A 21,863-nucleotide genomic window follows, 5' to 3' on the forward strand; every position below is an offset into this window, starting at 1 on the left:
TTTTTTTTTTTTTTTTTTTCGTTTGTGTTGTTGTAATATGAATTTGTGTTCTTGGTTGCTGGGTTGATTTGTGTTCTTGGTTGTTGGTTTGATCTGTGTTCTTGTTTGTGCTTTGTTTGTTTGTTTGTGTTTCTTTTCTTTATATATATATATATATATATAATTGAAATTGAGTAATTATTATTTTTTTAATTTGGCATTTAAAAAATGCAAAATAATTTTTTTAATTATATTTTATGATCCGTCAGTTTTACCGTTAGTTTGGTGACAGAATAGTGCTTCAAGGACTTAAATGAAGGACGTCAATTGGTTTAAAGACTAAAAGTGGTAAAAATAAAATGTAGGGACTAAAATGAATAAAAGTCAAAATGTAGGGACTAAAAGTGCATTTACACCTAAATATAATGAACATGCTTGTGTATCTTACAAGAGTTCCATGTCCACACAATTTGGTATTGTTTTCAATGCAAGACTCCAAAAATTAAGGAAACAACAAAAAAAGGTTTGTCCTTTGCTTATGTACAATAGTTTCGCTGTCAACTGCACTTTTTTTTTTAGTGATCAATAATACTATAGTTTGTAAATATTGGTATATAATAAAATCTGTAATATCACTAACATCACTCTTAATATTTTAAGAGGTTCTTGGCTACAATGTCTAGAGAGTTAATTTGAACCACAATTATATTACCACTTGTGACCATGTTATGAAAAAAGTGTTTTTACGAGATCTTTGTTGTCACTAAATCACAACACAGCTGATTCTAAAAAATTAAAAAAAAAAAAAAAAAAAATTACGACAATCATTTGTAGAAAAACTTGTGTTTTTGGTGTTACCAAAATTTTCCTATCAAGGCATGAAATGTCGCCATATAGCCACTCAAAGTCGCCACTACAAATATGCTCATCATTGTAAATTAAGTCATCCCATTAATGGCAAGTGAGTCAAAGAACCACGAACGAGTGTAGTGTGCTGATTGTAAACAGCGGATTCTTATCCATTAGTTTTGGTATGGATGGTGATGTTACATCCTGTTATAAAAGTGGCAGCTTTAATACCAATTTGTTGAAAATAGCAGAAATGTAAATATCTATTTATTGTGTATGTATCCAAATAACAATGGGTGTATGCAAAATAGATATAGAGTCTAACCACAACTCTATGGCATATGTATTTCGATGGCTCCAATATGCAAGGTGCTTGTGTATTAGGGTTGTTGCAAGATACCACTATGTTGGCTAACTAATGTTGAGTTGTGGTGTAAAATAATAGATTCCAAGTTGGACTTGGATTTCTTAAGTCAGCAAAGCAAACCAACAAGGACTTGGTTTACAAATGCTTCCAAGACAAGGACTATGAACTCCCACATACACTATTCAAGCCACCAATCATAACACATCCAAATTGGGTCTGGCTTACCTACAATAAAAATTTAACAGGATATTTCATTTTGTCTTAAATAGGAGTTGCCACATCACCCACTAATAACAATTTGATACCTTCTTAAATATCAAATTTATGACATTGTGATGTACAAGCAATTGAGAACCAAAACATGGGATAGTCTTGTAATTTTGTAGTTTTTCATGATGACTACCTTAATTGTTTGTAATGAGGAGGCATGCTCTTTGAATGGATAGTTTTTATTTTGGGTTTAAAAAGAAGGCATGCCAAGTGCTTGAGAAAAATTCTCAAAGAATTTCAAAAAAGGCCAGGGCCAACTAGCATAAACTATGAATGAAGTATTGTTTTTGAAGGAAGGATGCCAGGGCCAACTAGCAAATTGAAGTAGCAGATTGTTGTGTTATCTAGTTTTTGTATTTTTATTTTTTAGTTTCTTTGGAGAAGAAAAAAAAAGACAAATGTATCTCATGAAAATGCTTTGTTAGCGACTGCAATGGATTCACTTATGCCAAAAGTTCAGTTAGATATATTTACCTCTTTGTCAAGATATTTTTTAGATTACTAAAATTTTTTCATTAATGTTGGAAGTCTCTTCATGGTTAACATAGTTCAAGGATACAGAGAATGCAAATTACAAATAATCCAGCTATGGTGTACAAGCATATTTGAGGTTAATAAAGCTTTAACAAAAACATTTGGTAGAATAGTTCTTGGAACAGTCTTAATGGTAAGATGTAGCTACAGCATTGTAGCAGCTACAACACTTGCACCAGTTATGCAGCAGCTATAGCACTGCACCAGGCACCTATTAGAGATTTTATAACAGCAACAACATAGATTAATATATATGTATATATATATATATTCTTCCTCCAAGCCAATAGCACAGCAACATACTATTCTTAGCATTAATTGTTTGCTACAAAGTAGCATTAAAGATAAAAAGAACTTTGACCATTACAAACTTTGAGCTCCAACAAAATAGCATAAACTGTTAGTTCCACAATTACAATCTTCAAGCTCCAAAAAATAAAACAAAATATAAACTATGAGCTCTAATAATTACAAACTTTGAGCTCCAAAAAGTCTCATACTTGTTAGCTCCAACAATTATAAAATAGTGGTTATTTACAATCATTTAAAACTAATAATTCACTGCATCCATTCAAAGATGGGTAGAAAAAGCTTCAATTCTACCAGTTGTAGACTTTGTAAGCAATGAAAGAAAAGATTCTCTTTCCTTTGTTTCTAAAAGTGCTTAAATAAACTCCCTGCCTCACCACATTTTTGTTCTTGTTTCCGTTTACTATAATGGTAATTCTTTTGATCTTGCTTGGTGTAACCAAGAGCATGTAAACTTTAAATTCTTTATGTTGTTAAGCATTCAACAACTACTTTAACTTCAAGATCTAGAACTATCATGGATTTCACACTAATATAAAACACAATAAAATAGTCATGAGACTTACCTAGATCCATTGATGCAATTCCCTTCAGATCCAGTGAATAATAATAATTCTCTGTAGGATTGGTTTCTCTCTCTTTACCCTTTTTGTTGTTATGCTTAGTTCAGTCAAATTCAGTATACAATGGGGAAAATTGTATACCTTAAATGGGTAGAGAAAGGACCCATTTCCTAGTTTACTTTAATCTCCGCTTTACCACCAAAGTTGGAGTTACGTTAAGAAACCACTTCTTCAATTGACCAATCAGATAAGACACTAAAGGATATGTCTCTATATCCCATTAACCTCTAACTTATCATATGTGCCTTATCATGTGAGCCACCAAATCAATTACTAAATTAATTTAGTCTTATAGAGCATCTTTACCACTGACTTGCCTTGCCAAGAACTCATAAGAATCCTTCAATTTTATACCACTATCATAAGCCAAATCAATTTGCATTGCTTGTGCTTTTGAGAACTTTTGTTGGGATGGCATCATGTGAGCACAATGTATAATATGGAGAATATGATTATGATTGAGCTCAAGACTATGTATAAAATATTTTCCCTTCTTTTTATCAAGCCGAATTATCATATGAGCATTGCAACCTGTACTTGTTTCGGCTCATTCATACTTATTTTCACCATCTCTCTCACACGAGGCTTTATTTCTCTCTATACAACAAGTAAACTTTCTTGAAGTCACCACACCATCTTTTTTTTCTTTTATTGTGCCATTCTTTATGAATACTAAATCCAGAATTTCTTCCACACTCATTATAGAAGCCATATGCCTCTTATTCAAAACCAAATTCAATGCCAAGATTGGATATAATCAGTACCCAATTTTTTACTATCGTCATTGTTTTCCTCTTCCATGTAACTATTAAATATAAAATCAAAATGTACAAGCAACGTGAATTACCACTGAAAAATGAAAATGAATGAATGAATGATGACAAAACTTTTGTAATCTTATACAGTATTTGCCTAAATTCATTAACAATGACATGAAAAAACCCATAGATTTAATAATATTTAGCCTAAATTTAATCTTTTAATTATTTTGACATCTCATAAACATATGATTGAATAAGAAATCAAAAGTAAAAATGGAAATACCTTCTCTGATACTCTGATGGTTTGGCAAGAAATTTCTTCTTATGGCTGGCCTCTGTTAGTTTTTGCTTGAAATTTAATGAGGTGGCAGTGGGGTTTAATCTCCACTATTGATTTATTAGTGGGTAATATGGCAGCTTCTATTTAAAATAAAATGAGATATTCTGTTAAATTTTTACTCGAGATAGGCCAGACCCAGCGAATTAAGTTGGGATGGGACTGAATCAGCCATAATTGCAATTATTCATCAAATCTATATATTACTAAAAGCTGAAGCGTAGCGTTTAATGCTGCTGCTCTCACGTTATGCCACATCAGCTGCCACGTCATTCTTTTTTTCTTTTAAAAAATATATATAATTTGTCCTACAATTTTAAAATGGTTTTTACAATTTTTAGCCCTATAAATGCAGCCCACTACTTATTTATTTACTTTCACTATCACCCTATAATAAATTCAACCCACTACTTATTTATTTATTTCCACTATCACCCTATAATAAATTTGTATAATTAATTCAGCCCACCTCTTATTTATTTAGTTCCACTATCAAGCCCAACCCAAAACCTTTTTAATTCAGCTTTAGGGTTTTGTATGAGCCTTTTCAGCTTAAAGGAAGAAAAAAAAAAACATTTATTTCTTTTTTTCAATTTTTTTCCCCCAAGCTTTAGGGTTTTTTTTTTAAAAAAAAAAAAAAAATTAGCAGACCAAATCAGTGTATTTATTGCAACATAAAATTCAAATATACCATCACTACTCACTAGCGCTCGTACGTGAGCTCTCCTAGCCAAGCAAAATTTTATGGATCACGCCATAGCAATTCTTATTACAATTTACAAGAACAGGAAAAGTATAACAAAAAAAAGGAAGACCTCCTTCTCTTATCAACGACAGCGTTGATTTCTTCCTTCGTTAATTACAAACAGCTTGCACTAGTAGTCGCTTACTGGTTTTGCCACATGTGCTGGATCCAAATTTAGCCTCTGAGGCTTCGAAAGAACAATTCGTTTTTCCAACACAGGCCTACATGACAAAATTATTATTTGAAAAAAAAATGCTTAAAAGTGATGTATTTTCCCTAACTTCAAATTAGTTTGGAGCTATCTTTCTCCAACCCGCTATGTTGTGACTAAAGGGATCATCTATGTATAGTTTTAGTCACATGATTTTCTAAATAAATCATGTAATTTACTTAAATAATATACACATGAATAATCTTATAAACTGTCTGTTATGATTTAGACAACACCAAAAGGAGTTGCAAAGCAACACTAAGAATATATATGTTTAATTGATTACCTTTTGTATAGCAGATAAGCTATTGGCGGCCTCACAAGAACCCTTCTTGAATGATCCGCATGTGCCTTGTGGGTCTCCAAAGCTAGCAAATTGAATTTCAGAAATTGTGTGTCCCGTTTGACATGACATTTCTAACAAGTTACCTTCATATGCACTCCCACATAAAGTTCCAATCGTGACTGTCTGGAAAGACACTGGTGAAGGAGTTCCGCCTATCTCCTCAAACAAAATCAATGTGTTTTCACCATTATTGAGGAATGATCTTGGGATGTGGTACCTGAGACAAATAATAAATACGAAATTACTATTTTATTAATTGGGATTTTTGTTTTGCTGTTTCATTGGCAAAGCTAGATTTTGTTGAAGTTATGTTATATACCATCTTTGAGTAGGATGAGCACAATTTGACATGCAATTGCCTGTGTGATATCGTCCCCGATAATCACATGTTTGGCTACATCCTGTCTTATCGGCAATGTATGCAGGCCAAAAACGCCCAATGCTTTGTCCATTCACCCATGCCTGCCCTTTACCCATGCCTTTCAAGTCCACCACCACAGGGTCTGTGCCCGAAGGTGCCTTGAATTCGGTCTGAACACAACACAATACATAAAACTTTTAAATTAATGTGCCACCAATCACCGAAAAACAATTCAAACATTCATTTCCTATTCAAATTCCCTCTTATCTTAAGCCAATGAGATGGAGTAATAACCTTGTACCACATCATAGGTACACGCTTTGAAAATAACTAAGTTTGGGACATTGTCCTTCTCAAAAAAAAAAATATATATATATATATATATATTTGTTATTACCTTGTTATAAGATTTAGCAAACCAAGTGAGTTTCAGCTAACTCAACTGGTAAAGTCTTTAATGGTTGAATAAGAGATTATAAGTTGGAAATTTTTCCAAAAAAAAAAAAAAAAATTTAGCAGACCAAATCAGTGTATTTATTGCAACATAAAATTCAAATATACGATCACTACTCACTAGCGCTCGTACGTGAGCTCTCCTAGCCAAGCAAAATTTTATGGATCACGCCATAGCAATTCTTATTACAATTTACAAGAACAGGAAAAGTATAACAAAAAAAAGGAAGACCTCCTTCTCTTATCAACGACAGCGTTGATTTCTTCCTTCGTTAATTACAAACAGCTTGCACTAGTAGTCGCTTACTGGTTTTGCCACATGTGCTTGATCCAAATTTAGCCTCTGAGGCTTCGAAAGAGCAATTCGTTTTTCCAACACAGGCCTACATGACAAAATTATTATTTGAAAAAAAAATGCTTAAAAGTGATGTAATTTCCCTAACTTCAAATTAGTTTGGAGCTATCTTTCTCCAACCCGCTATGTTGTGATTAAAGGGATCATCTATGTATAGTTTTAGTCACATGATTTTCTAAATAAATCATGTAATTTACTTAAATAATATACATATGAATAATCTTATAAACTGTCTGTTATGATTTAGACAACACCAAAAGGAGTTGCATTATACGTGGATAAGAGTATAAGAAGATAAGGGTGTTGATTTTCAAGTTGAATTCAACTACAGCTTGTCATCACTAATTGGTTAAACTATCATTTTTTTTTTTTTTTTGCTGAATACTAAACTATCAATTTATATTTTATTTTTCCTGTTTACAACAACGTCACATAGTAGTTTGGAGCTAAATTTGGTCCTTTCACATATTATGTTATTATATCTTTGGTAATTAACAAAGTTTAACTAAAAACTAAGTTGAATTTTTATGCTTCAACTAACAATAAAAAGATGACATGCGTCTCTGTCGTGTGTATTGTACATAACTTACTAAACACATAAGTGATTGTATACAATCATTTTAAATAACTCAGGTGCATTGTACATGACAAAACAATGAAACATATGATTCAATGATTGATTGTAGCGTAAAGATCTAACCAAGTTTGTAGCAATGCGACACTAAGAATATATATGTTTAATTGATTACCTTTTGTATAGCAGATAGGCTATTGGCGGCCTCACAAGAACCCTTCTTGAATGATCCGCATGTGCCTTGTGGGTCTCCAAAGCTAGCAAATTGGATTTCAGAAATTGTGTGTCCCGTTTGACATGACATTTCGAACAAGTTACCTTCATATGCACTCCCACATAAAGTTCCAATCGTGACGGTCTGGAAAGACACTGGTGAAGGAGTTCCGCCTATCTCCTCAAACAAAATCAATGTGTTTTCACCATTATTGAGGAATGATCTTGGGATGTGGTACCTGAGACAAATAATAAATATGAAATTACTATTTTATTAATTGGGATTTTTGTTTTGCTGTTTCATTGGCAAAGCTAGATTTTGTTGAAGTTATGTTATATACCATCTTTGAGTAGGATGAGCACAATTTGACATGCAATTGCCTGTGTGATATCGTCCCCGATAATCACATGTTTGGCTACATCCTGTCTTATCGGCAATGTATGCAGGCCAAAAACGCCCAATGCTTTGTCCATTCACCCACGCCTGCCCTTTACCCATGCCTTTCAAGTCCACCACCACAGGGTCTGTGCCCGAAGGTGCCTTGAATTCGGTCTGAACACAACACAATACATAAAACTTTTAAATTAATGTGCCACCAATCACCGAAAAACAATTCAAACATTCATTTCCTATTCAAATTCCCTCTTATCTTAAGCCAATGAGATGGAGTAATAACCTTGTACCACATCATAGGTACACGCTTTGAAAGTCTATTATTTAGAGTCCAATTGCTGCCAGATGGTGAGTGCACATCATAGAGTCTTCGGTCCTCACCATTCAACCCAACCTTTATTGAAAGAAAAAAAAATGTCAAATGGTGGTGACTAATCATACAAATTAGTACAAAGCCATGCAGCCCAAAAACCATTAATTCTCTACAAAAATGTACCTTGTAAGACCATTGATTTGATGATAAATCTTTTACAACATTTCCCTTTCCAATCAATTGAACTGGGCCTCCAGCGATCCCAGTTGGCGTCAAATCAAAAAATGAACCATAATTCTGCCCATATAAATGTGTTAAAACTTGCCCATGTCCATATTTATGTTTTAGCTATTCATGTCAAAGGTATAATGTGTGATCTTTATGATTCTTTTATGTTAGTCTACGAATAGAATAGATCAATGAGGAAACTATGTAAATTTATAAACTCAATATCATTTAAAGGAAGGTTGCCGCATTATCTTCATCATATTATGTCAACAACTAAGTTAAAAACTTGCCTGCAGACCAACTGTGGCACTGAGGAGACTTATAATATTAGTCCCAGATTTCAGGGTGACAGGTTGCTCAAATACGAAACGATAATTGCCTCTAGCTTCCCATTGTGAACCTGACATCAAAATTAAGAATAAAAGATTAAATAAGTATTAATTAAACAGCAAAAATGTGAACTATCTATCATACAAATTGAAATGCATTTTACCAAATTGGAAGTACCTATCAGCTGTTGATTAACATAGGCATGAAGTACATGGCCTGTTGTGTTCACATGCAATTTTACATCGGTCCATTGCGTCACATTATCAATGTCAACACTGCGTCATAAAGATATAGAAAGTCATTTTTTCTTTATGTGTTTATGTAAATTTTTTTAGAAGTTTCAATTTTTTTAAGGTATAGCTGTATCTTTGTTTACTTGCCAATGATCTTTAGGCCTAGCATATACCATTTTTTGATGTTTCAAAGCAGATAAAATCCGAATTAAAATCTTACCTAGTCATATACCACAAGTAATCACTCACATCAACAGTTGCTGCCTTTTGTTCAAGAAGCTTTGTGCCTGTAAAGCTTCCCTTTCCTGAGAGGGTGTCGTTCATGGATTCTGGTACCCAACTCCAAGAGAGTTTTGTAGACGAAACGATAATTGCCTCTAGCTTCCCATTGTGAACCTGACATCAAAATTAAGAATAAAAGATTAAATAAGTATTAATTAAACAGCAAAAATGTGAACTATCTATCATACAAATTGAAATGCATTTTACCAAATTGGAAGTACCTATCAGCTGTTGATTAACATAGGCATGAAGTACATGGCCTGTTGTGTTCACATGCAATTTTACATCGGTCCATTGCGTCACATTATCAATGTCAACACTGCGTCATAAAGATATAGAAAGTCATTTTTTCTTTATGTGTTTATGTAAATTTTTTTAGAAGTTTCAATTTTTTTAAGGTATAGCTGTATCTTTGTTTACTTGCCAATGATCTTTAGGCCTAGCATATACCATTTTTTGATGTTTCAAAGCAGATAAAATCCGAATTAAAATCTTACCTAGTCATATACCACAAGTAATCACTCACATCAACAGTTGCTGCCTTTTGTTCAAGAAGCTTTGTGCCTGTAAAGCTTCCCTTTCCTGAGAGGGTGTCGTTCATGGATTCTGGTACCCAACTCCAAGAGAGTTTTGTAGAATTCTCAGTCCCATCTGATTTCTTTTCCATCAAAGAGGTCTGCGTGTTAACCTGTAGAGAATAACATACATAATTAGTATGGTTACGTACTTGAAAGACTTGTGGGACAAATAGAATTCACTAGACGAAAAGCTAGTCAATCCCTTTCTTTCACCTTTGCAGTGTTGTAAATTTCCTTGTTGCAACCATCAAGAATGCTAACAGACCAAGCAGGCACAAAATACTTGCCATCTTTTTGCAAATCAACATTAGCATCTTCCAGGTTCACATTGCTTAGGAAACAAAATTTTTGCCCGGTAGAATTGCTAACGTACGTAGTTAGCTGATAACAAAATTAATATATCAATATTACTCCATTTACTGGGATATAAAAAGATTAGCAAAAAGTTTCAGTTCAATTCAGTCACCTACATCAGTTCCATTACCAATCTGCTTGGTTGATGAGGAGCTATTTGTGAGAACCTTCTCTCCCGATTTAATAGCTGCATGAAGTTGCTTAAGATGTCCCCACTTGGGCTGATTCAAATTCCCTGAAATTTTTTTAAATGAACGTGAACAATCTATTGTGCAGATATCTTGATAATTGATTTCAAATCACTATTAATATTCATTTAGTTTAGGAGTTAAAGTGTCTCAAATATTGACCTTGATGCAAATTAAAAATGTTGTTATACTTATTAAGTGCTGGTATACGAAAATTTATCTTCGTTTGTTTATTTGAAATAAGAAATAAGATGGAAAAAAGTACAATCATATCTAGAAAAATTCCACTATTCTCATGTACAGAAAAATTTTATTTTATTTGGTTCTTTGATTACCAAATTCATCAAGTGGTGCATGATATTCATATGATGTTACAATGAATGGCCCTCCTGATGTGCGTCCAAAGTTGGTGCCTCCATGATACTGAAGTGAAGGAAGTAAAAGAATGTGTCAATAAATTGAGCTTAAAACTGCTCATCGTAGAATCTCAACTGCAAGATACAAATTAAGGTGCGAGAGTTTTGAGTTTGGATTAACAAAGTAATCAACCATGTAATAATTTTGAAAGACCCCTCCAGCTTGGAAAAAGCGAGCTACAGCAAATGCCACGTCTTCAGCAGCTCGATAGGGATCCTTGCCACCCCATGTCTTGTACCTTAAAGGAATTTACATACTAATTGAGCTCTGGTAGTACATCCACACAAAAAAAAAAAAAAAAAAATGTAAAGCAAGAAGATTTACCATCCAGTCCAGTTTTCTGTCCACATTTTGGGACTTTTTGGATTGTTTGGCTTAAAGTCATCGCAGTAGAACCCATTGCATGTGTTTATCTGTAAGAGGGAACAGGAAAATTTTGTTTTTTTTTTTTTTTTATGAAATAAAATAAAAGTTACATCAACCTTTTCAACAGTTTTTCTAAGTTTGATGCTATATACTACTAGTTATGTTTCAATGAAGATAGAAAAATGAAATACCATGGATTGCGGGGCGTCACTCTGCTGGCACATAATCCAAGGGACACCTATGTTGAGGGATAGAGCCATATTTGCACACCATTGAATGTATGATTTCCCTGCTTCTCCATAAGGTTTCATAATATTTCCATATTCGTTCTCAATCTGTGATGTTTGAAATTGAATTCAAATTCAGGAAAAAGGTTTATGCTAATTAGTATCAATGTTCTCCATTGGAATAGGAGAAAAGAAGAATAATCGGATTGCTACAATTAGGTGATATTACAAATTTTATTTATTACTTAAGTCACCAACCACAAAAATGTAACTGCATGAGTTTGTAAACTTGTCTACTAAAATTGATAGTAGATTTGGCATTATTCTTAGATGAAACCTGTGCAAATATTATGGGACCTCCTTGTGGTGCAAACAGCTTTGCTTCTTTGCACGAGTCCACTATCTTGGTAGTGAAAGTTTGCATTTCATCCTGCATGTTAAAAAAAACATAGAATTTAGATTCTTGCTACCAAAATTCAATATTATTATTTCCATGGAACCAAGTAAGAACAAATATGAGGCAAATTTATTAAAGTCTTAACCTTGAAAATTTTATTGTCTGTCCTCAGTTGAATACCCGGCAAATTATGTAGCCACACTGGGAAACCTCTGGTGAGCAAAAATTAAAGATGTGTATTTAAGTGACACTCTTTATTAGGTACTTAGTAAAGTTAGAAAATTTACAAGACGCACAAAAGGTTTACCCATAATTCCGTTCAGCACAAACATAGGGACCAATTCGCAGAAAGGCATATAGTCCAGCTTCTTGAACCAGCTTGAAAAACTTTATGAAGTCTAGTTTTCCCGAGAAATCGTACTAGGACAAAGCGAAAAACGAATATCAGAACAAATGGTTGGGCTTGAAAGTTTATTTCCTTGAGATAAAATTGGTAGCATGTGTTTATCTGTAAGAGGGAACAGGAAAATTTTGTTTTTTTTTTTTTTTTATGAAATAAAATAAAAGTTACATCAACCTTTTCAACAGTTTTTCTAAGTTTGATGCTATATACTACTAGTTATGTTTCAATGAAGATAGAAAAATGAAATACCATGGATTGCGGGGCGTCACTCTGCTGGCACATAATCCAAGGGACACCTATGTTGAGGGATAGAGCCATATTTGCACACCATTGAATGTATGATTTCCCTGCTTCTCCATAAGGTTTCATAATATTTCCATATTCGTTCTCAATCTGTGATGTTTGAAATTGAATTCAAATTCAGGAAAAAGGTTTATGCTAATTAGTATCAATGTTCTCCATTGGAATAGGAGAAAAGAAGAATAATCGGATTGCTACAATTAGGTGATATTACAAATTTTATTTATTACTTAAGTCACCAACCACAAAAATGTAACTGCATGAGTTTGTAAACTTGTCTACTAAAATTGATAGTAGATTTGGCATTATTCTTAGATGAAACCTGTGCAAATATTATGGGACCTCCTTGTGGTGCAAACAGCTTTGCTTCTTTGCACGAGTCCACTATCTTGGTAGTGAAAGTTTGCATTTCATCCTGCATGTTAAAAAAAACATAGAATTTAGATTCTTGCTACCAAAATTCAATATTATTATTTCCATGGAACCAAGTAAGAACAAATATGAGGCAAATTTATTAAAGTCTTAACCTTGAAAATTTTATTGTCTGTCCTCAGTTGAATACCCGGCAAATTATGTAGCCACACTGGGAAACCTCTGGTGAGCAAAAATTAAAGATGTGTATTTAAGTGACACTCTTTATTAGGTACTTAGTAAAGTTAGAAAATTTACAAGACGCACAAAAGGTTTACCCATAATTCCGTTCAGCACAAACATAGGGACCAATTCGCAGAAAGGCATATAGTCCAGCTTCTTGAACCAGCTTGAAAAACTTTATGAAGTCTAGTTTTCCCGAGAAATCGTACTAGGACAAAGCGAAAAACGAATATCAGAACAAATGGTTGGGCTTGAAAGTTTATTTCCTTGAGATAAAATTGGTGTTTAAAAGCTAAAACTTAAAACCAATGCCAACCTTTCGACGCTGGGGTTCATGCTGGTCCCAGAACACATACGTTTCAATTGCATCAAGTCCCCCTTCTTTTGCCTTTTGAATCAAATCCGGCCACATCTGTAACCAGCATGGAGATTGTATATATTATGTTGTACAAAGTATATGGAAACATCTTTACCCATACATTGGAAGAGCAAGCTTAAGTTACTTTCCGTAGCTATATAGTTTATAGTGTAAGTGTAACAAATGAAATCCTATAATTTTGAAACTATAAGGTTAAATTTGATATATGTTCAATTTCAATTGCATCAAGTTTACCTTCTATCAAACCACTTGATCAAAAAGTCTAAAAATACACACTCTTACACGTACTTTGTCATAATTAGTACACGTGTCAAGTAATGATTAGATTGACTTTTAAAAGTATCAGTGAGGTGGTTCTCATGTGTAAGTAATGTAATACAATCACATATTGGCAAATATAGAAGTTCTGTTAAAGTGTGTTAGCAAAAAGTATGTCCATATAAAAACCGATATCTAAGTCGAGTTCTGAAAAGAAAATAAGAACAGTAATAGTAATTCATCCGGTTTTACAAGACAATGCCATTCTAGAATTTACTCCGAAAATAATAGAGAAATTTAGGATACCTCTGGGGTGCTGCGTGTATAATGAATTGAGCCAGAAAAAATAACTCGCCTTTCACCATTGATAATAATGGCACTTGAATCATAGGAAACACTGGTGCCTGCTGCTAATACTGAAAGACATGAGCATAGCAAGGCTAAAATAGGTAGAAGTTTATTGTTAATCCAAATGCATTGCATTTTGATCCCTGACTATAACTAAACCAAAAATGTGTAGCTAAAACCAGATATTTATATCACAAGCAAATGTTTATATTAGGAGAAATTATTAGGTTCATCAAGAGTTGCTAAAGTAGTCCTTTTGGTACTTCTAAATAATAAAACACTGCTATTTATACAAATATGACATCACTTAGTAGTTTTTTATTTTTAACTGTTGTTCTGATTAAGAATCTAACTCGCGCATTTGTATAAATGGCATTATTTCATTGATTAAGATGACCACTTCAACGAACCTCTCGGTGGATCTAATAATTTCTCTCATATTAGAACAAGTGTAGATGAAAGCGGATTGAACACAATTCAAGGATACCCAATGACTCGTTCAGAGGTTTTAAATTTCAATTCAACCAAGCAAAACTGTGTAGTTCTTGCGTAATAGACTCCACCCACATGGTTAAAAATTGCAATGGACCGTGGTCAAGGACTAAATTTATGTTGCCTTGCTTCCATGAATCACAGCTTTAGAATTACGAGAATTGTCTCCCACTTGTAATATTGTATTGATTAAAAAAAAAAAAAACTTTTTTGGTTAAAGAAGAGGCCAACATCTTTGAGAAATTTATTTATCAAAATGAGAAAGTTTCTTGATTATAGCCAATGACTATAACTCCACTTATATTTTTTTATATTAGATGTGAATATTGATAAATCAACCATTAATTACATTTTCTTCTTATATCTTTCATGCTAGTAAAATTCCCAAAAAATAAAAAATAAAAAATCAATAGTTATGTCATCAATCAAATGTTTAAATTTCAAGTTTTTGTTGTCTAAAATTATGCATAAAAAATAAGTTTATAGATTGAATAGTAAATAACATCCAATTAACACAAAACTTGATATGTGAATTAAGAACATAAAAAATATATAATCTAACTGTTAGATTTTCAAAATATATAATCACATTAATGTTTTAAGTGAAAGTTATAGTCACTAGTTACAACCAAGTTTTTTTTTTTTTTTTTTGAAAAGAGTTGCAACCAAATTTGTATACAAACTTTATCCATTATCAAATTTGAGCGGTATTAATTTCAAAATTTTTATCCACAAATTTAGCATCATAATCCTCCTCAGCAAAATCTTTGACAACATATCCAGAGAAATACAACAATGATTAGAAGTCTTTTTTATTATTCCATAAAACTATGTGGCTAAACAGTTTTGGAATTTCATACTTTGAGAAACTTTGCCATTAGATCAAATCCAAAATACGCAGATAAAAATAAATACACTACGTTAAAGAAGGTTTTTATACTACTATAGGGTGACACCATTACACGTCTTGATTCAGAGGCATGCAAAGAAGGTTTCTATTGGCCCTGGCCCATAAGATTATTTGTAAAAGATGTGGATAAATCAATTTGGAATTTCATACTTTGACAAACTCTCCCTGCCATTAGATCAAATCCAATTTTTTTTTTTTTGAAAAGAGTTACAACCAAATTTGTATACAAACTTTATCCATTATCAAATTCGAGCGGTATTAATTTCAAAAATTTTATCCACAAATTTAGCATCATAATCCTCCTTAGCAAAATCTTTGACAACATATCCAGAGAAATACAACAATGATTAGAAGTCTTTTTTATTATTCCATAAAACTATGTGGCTAAACAGTTTTGGAATTTCATACTTTGAGAAACTTTGCCATTAGATCAAATCCAAAATACACAGATAAAAATAAATACACTACGTTAAAGAAGGTTTTTATACTACTATAGGGTGACACCATTACACGTCTTGATTCAGAGGCATGCAAGGAGCGCTTCTATTGGCCCTGGCCCCTAAGATTATTTGTAAAAGATGTGGATAAATCAATTTGGAATTTCATACTTTGACAAACTCTCCCTGCCATTAGATCAAATCCAAACACAATATGTTAAATTAGATTTTGATAATTTATAGTATATGGTGACACAATTATCACTTTGATCTAAAATTACATGTTTACATCTATGCAAACCCCATAAATTATTTCCTTCGGTTTAGGAAAATTTTGGCTGTGATGGAATGTGGCCTAGAATTTGTATATCATACAACCCATGGAGTTTGAGTGTGGTTAATTTTGAGAAAAAAAAAAAAGGTTTGATTGATTCACAAAGATAATAAAGTACCTCCAAATATATCACTTTCAACCATTAAATTTAATGGTCTTTTTGACTCTTGCATCTCAAAATAGATTTTTTTACTGTCCAATAATGATTAAGAAAGTTAAATTACAAATTAAATCGTTTAACTTTAACATGTTTTCATTTTCGTCCCTATAGAATTTTTATTTTTTCATTTCAATGTAATCCTTGTTGATACCTCATTTTATACCAACTATTTAGGTTCCTATATTTTAAGTAGACATTCTATTTTGTACTGGTCTATATCAGAGTTTTGTGATCTATCTACAAAAAACCCCAATTTTTAGCATTAGAATTTCAGCTCGATGACAAGCCCAACTGTTCAGCTCCTAAGACTCAAAGCCCATTTCAAGCCCAATCCCTGATTTCCTAAAACTGCTAAAGGTAATAGGAAGCTGCTGTGCTACTGTAATTTTTGTAAGGGAAATAAACTAGTAAACCAATTGATAGAAAATTATTTACCCTGTTGAAAACTCCAATACCCTTTTGTAGAAGAATAATTTCGTGAAGACCTCTATTAGTTTTATCATATTTAATAATGATTATATTTTAATTGGGGTCACTGATTCTTTGTGTTACATAGTTAGATTTGTCTGATAGATTGTAAAATAAATTACTGCAACTGCATCAGAAAAATTCTTGTTTTAAGAAAAATCAAGCGATATAGGTAATTTCCATATTGCAGAGGAAAAAAAAAATCCCACAAGAAATATAACACATAAAAACGATTTCAATTACTAATTTGTTTAACAAAGTAAACAGTACTAAATGAGGAAATTGAACTCCCTAACCCTTACTCCCAAACCCTAACTACCAAACAAAACCACATAATTTATGACCCAAGACCTTTTTTTTTTTTCTTAGAAACCCAAGACCTAAAATTAAAAACATAAATAAAAAATTTAGCACACAGCCTCCACAGCTAGTCTTTTGGGGACTCCACCACAATCTACTGCTCCAAATGTCTCTTCAGAAACCTCAATTGTGCAAGTATTCTTACCAACACATGCCTACAAAATTAATTAAAACAAAAATTTGGTTAATATTATATAATCTTCACATGAAAATGAATATATATATATATATATAAGTAAAAGATAATAAAAATAAACATCTAAAAAATTTACATACATTTTGGAGGATAGACAATGCATCTTTTGTTGCTTCACAGCTACCTTTCTGAAATGATCCACAAGTACCTTGTGGAGTACCAAAACTAGCAAATTTAATTGATGAAATTGGACGTTCATTGCATGACAATTCCAATGTATTATTACTCTCATTTGCGTTGCCACACACACTTCCAATTGTGATTGTTTGAAAACTGACTGATGATGGGTTACCACCAAATTCCTCAAACAATACCAATGTATTTTCATCATCTTTAATTAATGATCGTGGAACATGATACCTATAACAAAAATAAATAAATAAATTACATCTTAAAATTTAGAAAAATAAAATCAATTTTCAAAATCCCAAAATATAAAAATATAAATACTCTCACCATCTTTGTGTAGCTTGGCCACAATTGGTTAAACATTTTGAGCTACCATATGTACCACGATAATCACAAACTTCAACATCACAACCATCCTCATCGGCAATATAAGTTGGCCAATATCGCCCAATATTAAAGCCATTAACCCAAGCAAAACCTTTACCCATTCCTTGTAAATCTAAAACTATTGGATCTGTGCCCAAAGGAGCTTTAAATGTGGCCTGAAAAAAAAAATATAAGTAAATAAGTAAATAACTTGAATAATACAACAATAAAACAAGTAAATAGTAGTAAATTTAAATTAAAAAAAAAATTGTACAATTACCTTATACCAAGTGAAAGTCCTATTGATAGGAAATTGTTGGGCTTGCCATTTCCAAGCTTGGTGTGAATCCAAATCATAAAACTTATCTTCCAACCCTTTCAATCCAACCTTGTAAGTCCATTTATATGAAGATAAATCTTTAATAATTGTCTCGTCTCCTTTTTGTACTACCAATTGAACAGGTCCAGGAAGGCCCGTTTGTATCATATCAAACATTGGCCCATAATTCTGTTTACATTAAAATTATTTAATTAACAAAGAGACACCAAAAATCAAACCTTAATCCATATAAAAAAAAATTTTAAAATCAAACTTACTGCTAAACCGACTGTAACACTAAGCAACGCAATTTGATTTCTTCCTGGATTTAGTTGCACCTTTTGCTCAAATACAGAATTAGAAACTCCATACTTGGCCCACTCAGATCCTAATTTCAATAAAATTAAAATAAATAACCATTTAAACTCGCAATTAAAACTTGAAATATTAAAAATAGTTAAAGAATTGAATCACTTATTACCAATATATTTTCCATTGACATATGCATGAATGATTTGTCCGCTGCCATTTACTTTGAGGGACATTTCATGACTCCAAATTGGATCATATTCTTTAATATCCACACTATTAATTAAAAAAAAAAACTGATTAATAAAAAAATTGATCAATAAATGAAAAAATAAATAAATAAAAGTTAAGTCGTTTACCTTGTAATGTACCACAAATAATCACTAGTGTCATTAGTAGCAGCTTTTTGATCAATGAGTTGGTGTGCTGAAACATATCGTTTTCTTTGAAATACAGTATCCTTAAGAATCTCAGGCCTCCACGACCAACTAAGAGTTGCACCTTCATTCTCTGCTTTGTTTGCTGTCTTTACCATCACTGAAGTTTGAGTATTCACCTATAATCATATAATTATTATTCTATGTTAGTTAATCACAAATATTATTCTTTTACTATATCATAAACACTTTATAGTAAATAAATAAAAAACAGGTATAATATATATTAATATATAAATTACCTTTGCTGTATTGTATACTTCATTTTTACAATCTGGAAGGATGGTAACAGACCAAGCTGGAACCATATATTGATTCCCTTGAAAATTGATTGTAGCATCGGTGGTACTGTTTGCATTCCCCAAAAAGCAACTTGAAGATTCATTGGTTGCATATATAGTGGCCTAATTCAGATATATAATATGTCAAATTTTTCTACAGAAATACATATTTTTATAGAGTACTCATTACCATGACCCATTTTTATATTAAATAAATAAAATAGTGTGTGTCTTACCGAAACAGAATTGTTGAAGTCCATGGTAGAAACATTCCCATGAGTAAGAGTCATCTCCATTGACTTCAAAACTGCATGCAGTTGTTTCAAGTGCCCCCATTTTGGTTGATTTAAATTTCCTGTGATTTTGATAAATAAAGAATTATGGTATAACTTATTTAAAATTAGATATGTATAAAAATAAAAAATCTTAATGTAAAATAAAATATATAGTCACCATATTCATCAAGAGGAGCATCATAATCATATGAAGTGGTAATGTAGGGGCCACCAGCTGTGCGACCAAAATTAGTGCCACCGTGGTACTAAATAAAAACAACAATCATTTTCATCAGTTGCTATATAAACTAAGATAGTTCATTAATTTGTAATAAATAAATGAACATATTCATTCGAAATTTCAAACTCAATAATTAATAATAAGTACTAACCATATAATAATTTTGAAGTGTGCCTCCATTTTGGAAAAACCTTGCTACAGCAAAAGCAACATCCTCAGCAGTTCTGTGTGGATCTTTGTCACCCCAACTCTTAAACCTATAATTAATTCATAAGAAAATTTTAACAATATATTTTAATTAATTACATTAATACATGAAAATAATAATAATTATTCAACTAAATACAAAGTATAATACTCACCAGCCAGTCCAATTCTCAGTCCAGATTTTGGGACTATTAGGATTATTTGGAGTGAATGAATCACAGTAGAATCCATTGCATGTATTGATCTAATAAATGACAGTTAATTAGTAAATTCTAAAACTACTGTATAGTTATTTATAATATATATCAAAAAAAAAAAAAAAAATACTACCATTGGTTGTGGAGCATCGCTTTGTTGACACATAACCCATGGAACTCCTATTTGAAGTGATTCAGCCATATTTGCACACCAATCAATGTATGCTTTTCCAGCATCTCCATAAGATGTCATTACATTTCCATATTCATTCTCAATCTAAATAAAAATAAAAATAAAAACAAATTTTAGTACAACAAACAATTGGATCACCAGAAGAGAAACCATAAAGATGTATGGTAAATATTCATATCTCATGGAGAGAAAAACTAAAATAACTAAATTCAGATATATACCTGAGCAAGAATAATTGGACCTCCTTGTGATGCAAAAAGCTTCTCGTTTTTAACCATATTAACTATCATGGTTGTAAAATTTTGCATCTCATTCTATTTATAAAAAAAATAAATAAAAACATATATATTAGAAAGTACACAAAAAATTAATCATAACAATAATCCAATGAGAATTATAGAAGTTACCATAAATACACTATTTGCAGTCCGGAGCTCAATACCAGGCATATTATGCAACCAAACAGGTAACCCTCTAGGAAATTATCAAATCCATATTAGAAAATTTTAATTATCATAAGAATAATAAAAAATATCATGATGTTAAAAAAAGAAAATTAAAATATACCCATAGTTCCATTCGCCACAAATATAAGGCCCAATACGAAGAAAAACATAGAGTCCTTCATCTTGAACGGTTTTGAAAAACCTTATGAAATCAAGGTTATCGGAAAAATCATACTCGCGACGAGATGGCTCATGGGCATTCCAAAACACATAAGTCTCAATCATATCTAGTCCACCTTCTTTTGCTTTCTTTATTAGGTCGGGCCACATCTAAGAAATCACAAATAAAGTACATGTTAGAATCATAATCTGTACAATTTTACTAATAAGTAGTTACAAAAACCCTACTATCAAAAGAAGCAATCAACGAATGTGTCATTCCTAACTAGTAGGAGTAAATCCTAACGCTAACATATATAGATGAATATGGCTTAATCACTTATGCATCACCATCTAGTTAAGGTACACATCTTTTCTTTTCTTTTCTTTTTTCTGTTTTTTAATGAATATATAGTTTGAACTATGACCCACTACAAGTTTACTCCAAACTATGACTATATATGAGAAAATAATCAACCTAACGCACAACATGTTAAGTTTTTTTTATAAAACAACCCAAAACTAAAAATTCACAAGGATATTACTAATGTTATTCATATCATATATATATATATATATATATTAGCAATTCATGATAGTAAACAAAATAAAATGAAATAGTACGTACCCCAGGAGTGCTTCGAGGGTAATGAATTGAGCCAGAAATCAAAACCCTACGTGCGCCGTCAATGGTGATTGCTCTTCCATCATGAGAAACCTCATAGGCAGAAGTGCAAAGAGCGAGGAGGAAAAAACAGAAGCAGATAGCAGAGAAAATTTTTTGTGAAGCAGCCATGTTGCTGTGAACGATTGATTACTATGATTGATTCATTGAATCACCTATTATATTTATAGAGGGAGGAAAATCTTAACAAAAAAATCCTAGTGTAACTGATCTATTGTTATTATCCAATATCCATAATATTATCCAGCTAAGATATGATAAATAAATTTCCCCCTAAATCTCGTTTCAATCACGTATGGTAACAAATTTTATAAGTTGATAAAAAAGAATCTTAATTTGTTTCAATCCAAATTCTTCATCTAATCGTACTCTTAACATTTTCTCAT

At 32.0% G+C, this 21,863-nt stretch overlaps 4 protein-coding genes across 4 annotated transcripts; all 4 read right to left on the reverse strand.

Annotated features, from left to right (window-relative positions):
- Positions 1 to 4,677: 4,677 nt before the first annotated feature.
- Positions 4,678 to 6,014, reverse strand: LOC112015121 (beta-galactosidase-like). Its single transcript, XM_065776268.1, has 4 exons — positions 5,987 to 6,014; positions 5,651 to 5,862; positions 5,272 to 5,548; positions 4,678 to 4,995 (listed from the first exon to the last, which is right to left on the reverse strand). Exons 1-4 carry the CDS (start codon positions 5,999 to 6,001, stop codon positions 4,885 to 4,887), a joined length of 615 nt encoding a protein of 204 aa, XP_065632340.1. The 5' UTR covers positions 6,002 to 6,014; the 3' UTR covers positions 4,678 to 4,884.
- Positions 6,015 to 6,202: 188 nt separating this feature from the next.
- Positions 6,203 to 14,158, reverse strand: LOC112034146 (beta-galactosidase 15). Its single transcript, XM_065776269.1, has 19 exons — positions 13,835 to 14,158; positions 13,208 to 13,303; positions 12,987 to 13,099; positions 12,825 to 12,891; positions 12,620 to 12,712; positions 12,247 to 12,390; positions 10,929 to 11,017; positions 10,737 to 10,842; positions 10,523 to 10,610; positions 10,116 to 10,234; positions 9,859 to 10,026; positions 9,565 to 9,755; positions 9,289 to 9,386; positions 8,513 to 8,622; positions 8,178 to 8,291; positions 7,965 to 8,075; positions 7,629 to 7,840; positions 7,250 to 7,526; positions 6,203 to 6,528 (listed from the first exon to the last, which is right to left on the reverse strand). Exons 1-19 carry the CDS (start codon positions 14,009 to 14,011, stop codon positions 6,418 to 6,420), a joined length of 2,484 nt encoding a protein of 827 aa, XP_065632341.1. The 5' UTR covers positions 14,012 to 14,158; the 3' UTR covers positions 6,203 to 6,417.
- A 2,926-nt stretch (positions 14,159 to 17,084) lies between these two features.
- LOC112034117 (beta-galactosidase) lies at positions 17,085 to 20,196 on the reverse strand. The gene is made up of 13 exons (XM_024066896.2): positions 20,128 to 20,196; positions 19,953 to 20,041; positions 19,742 to 19,847; positions 19,528 to 19,615; positions 19,311 to 19,429; positions 19,036 to 19,197; positions 18,716 to 18,912; positions 18,529 to 18,632; positions 18,326 to 18,435; positions 18,009 to 18,236; positions 17,690 to 17,904; positions 17,314 to 17,593; positions 17,085 to 17,192 (listed from the first exon to the last, which is right to left on the reverse strand). Exons 1-13 carry the CDS (start codon positions 20,194 to 20,196, stop codon positions 17,085 to 17,087), a joined length of 1,875 nt encoding a protein of 624 aa, XP_023922664.2.
- A 12-nt stretch (positions 20,197 to 20,208) lies between these two features.
- On the reverse strand, positions 20,209 to 21,588 carry LOC136068720 (beta-galactosidase 15; the record flags this gene model as incomplete). Its single annotated transcript, XM_065776242.1, has 5 exons — positions 21,421 to 21,588; positions 20,792 to 20,963; positions 20,595 to 20,659; positions 20,463 to 20,501; positions 20,209 to 20,271 (listed from the first exon to the last, which is right to left on the reverse strand). Coding segments are annotated over exons 1-5 (507 nt in total), but the record flags the coding sequence as incomplete, so codon positions are not given.
- Between the last annotated feature and the right edge of the window lie 275 nt (positions 21,589 to 21,863).

The sequence above is a fragment of the Quercus suber genome, unplaced genomic scaffold (assembly GCF_002906115.3).
Source record: "Quercus suber isolate HL8 unplaced genomic scaffold, Cork oak 2.0 scaffold_131, whole genome shotgun sequence".
Taxonomy (NCBI): domain Eukaryota; kingdom Viridiplantae; phylum Streptophyta; class Magnoliopsida; order Fagales; family Fagaceae; genus Quercus; species Quercus suber.

Excerpts from the sequence above, each read along its gene's own strand:
- LOC112034117 (XM_024066896.2), bottom strand. The coding sequence starts at position 20,196 with ATGGCTGAATCACTTCAAATAGGAGTTCCATGGGTTATGTGTCAACAA. Across the intron at positions 18,913-19,035 it reads AAGTATACAATACAGCAAAG|GTGAATACTCAAACTTCAGT; the intron begins GTAATTTATATA and ends ATATGATTATAG. Across the intron at positions 18,237-18,325 it reads GTGTTACAGTCGGTTTAGCA|AATTATGGGCCAATGTTTGA; the intron begins GTAAGTTTGATT and ends TAATGTAAACAG.
- LOC112015121 (XM_065776268.1), bottom strand. Across the intron at positions 5,549-5,650 it reads GCTCATCCTACTCAAAGATG|GTACCACATCCCAAGATCAT; the intron begins GTATATAACATA and ends TATTTGTCTCAG. Across the intron at positions 4,996-5,271 it reads GCTTATCTGCTATACAAAAG|GCCTGTGTTGGAAAAACGAA; the intron begins GTAATCAATTAA and ends TTTGTCATGTAG.
- LOC112034146 (XM_065776269.1), bottom strand. The coding sequence starts at position 14,011 with ATGCAATGCATTTGGATTAACAATAAACTTCTACCTATTTTAGCCTTG. Across the intron at positions 13,304-13,834 it reads ATACACGCAGCACCCCAGAG|ATGTGGCCGGATTTGATTCA; the intron begins GTATCCTAAATT and ends TGCTGGTTACAG. Across the intron at positions 12,391-12,619 it reads GTCCCATAATATTTGCACAG|ATTGAGAACGAATATGGAAA; the intron begins GTTTCATCTAAG and ends CAAACATCACAG.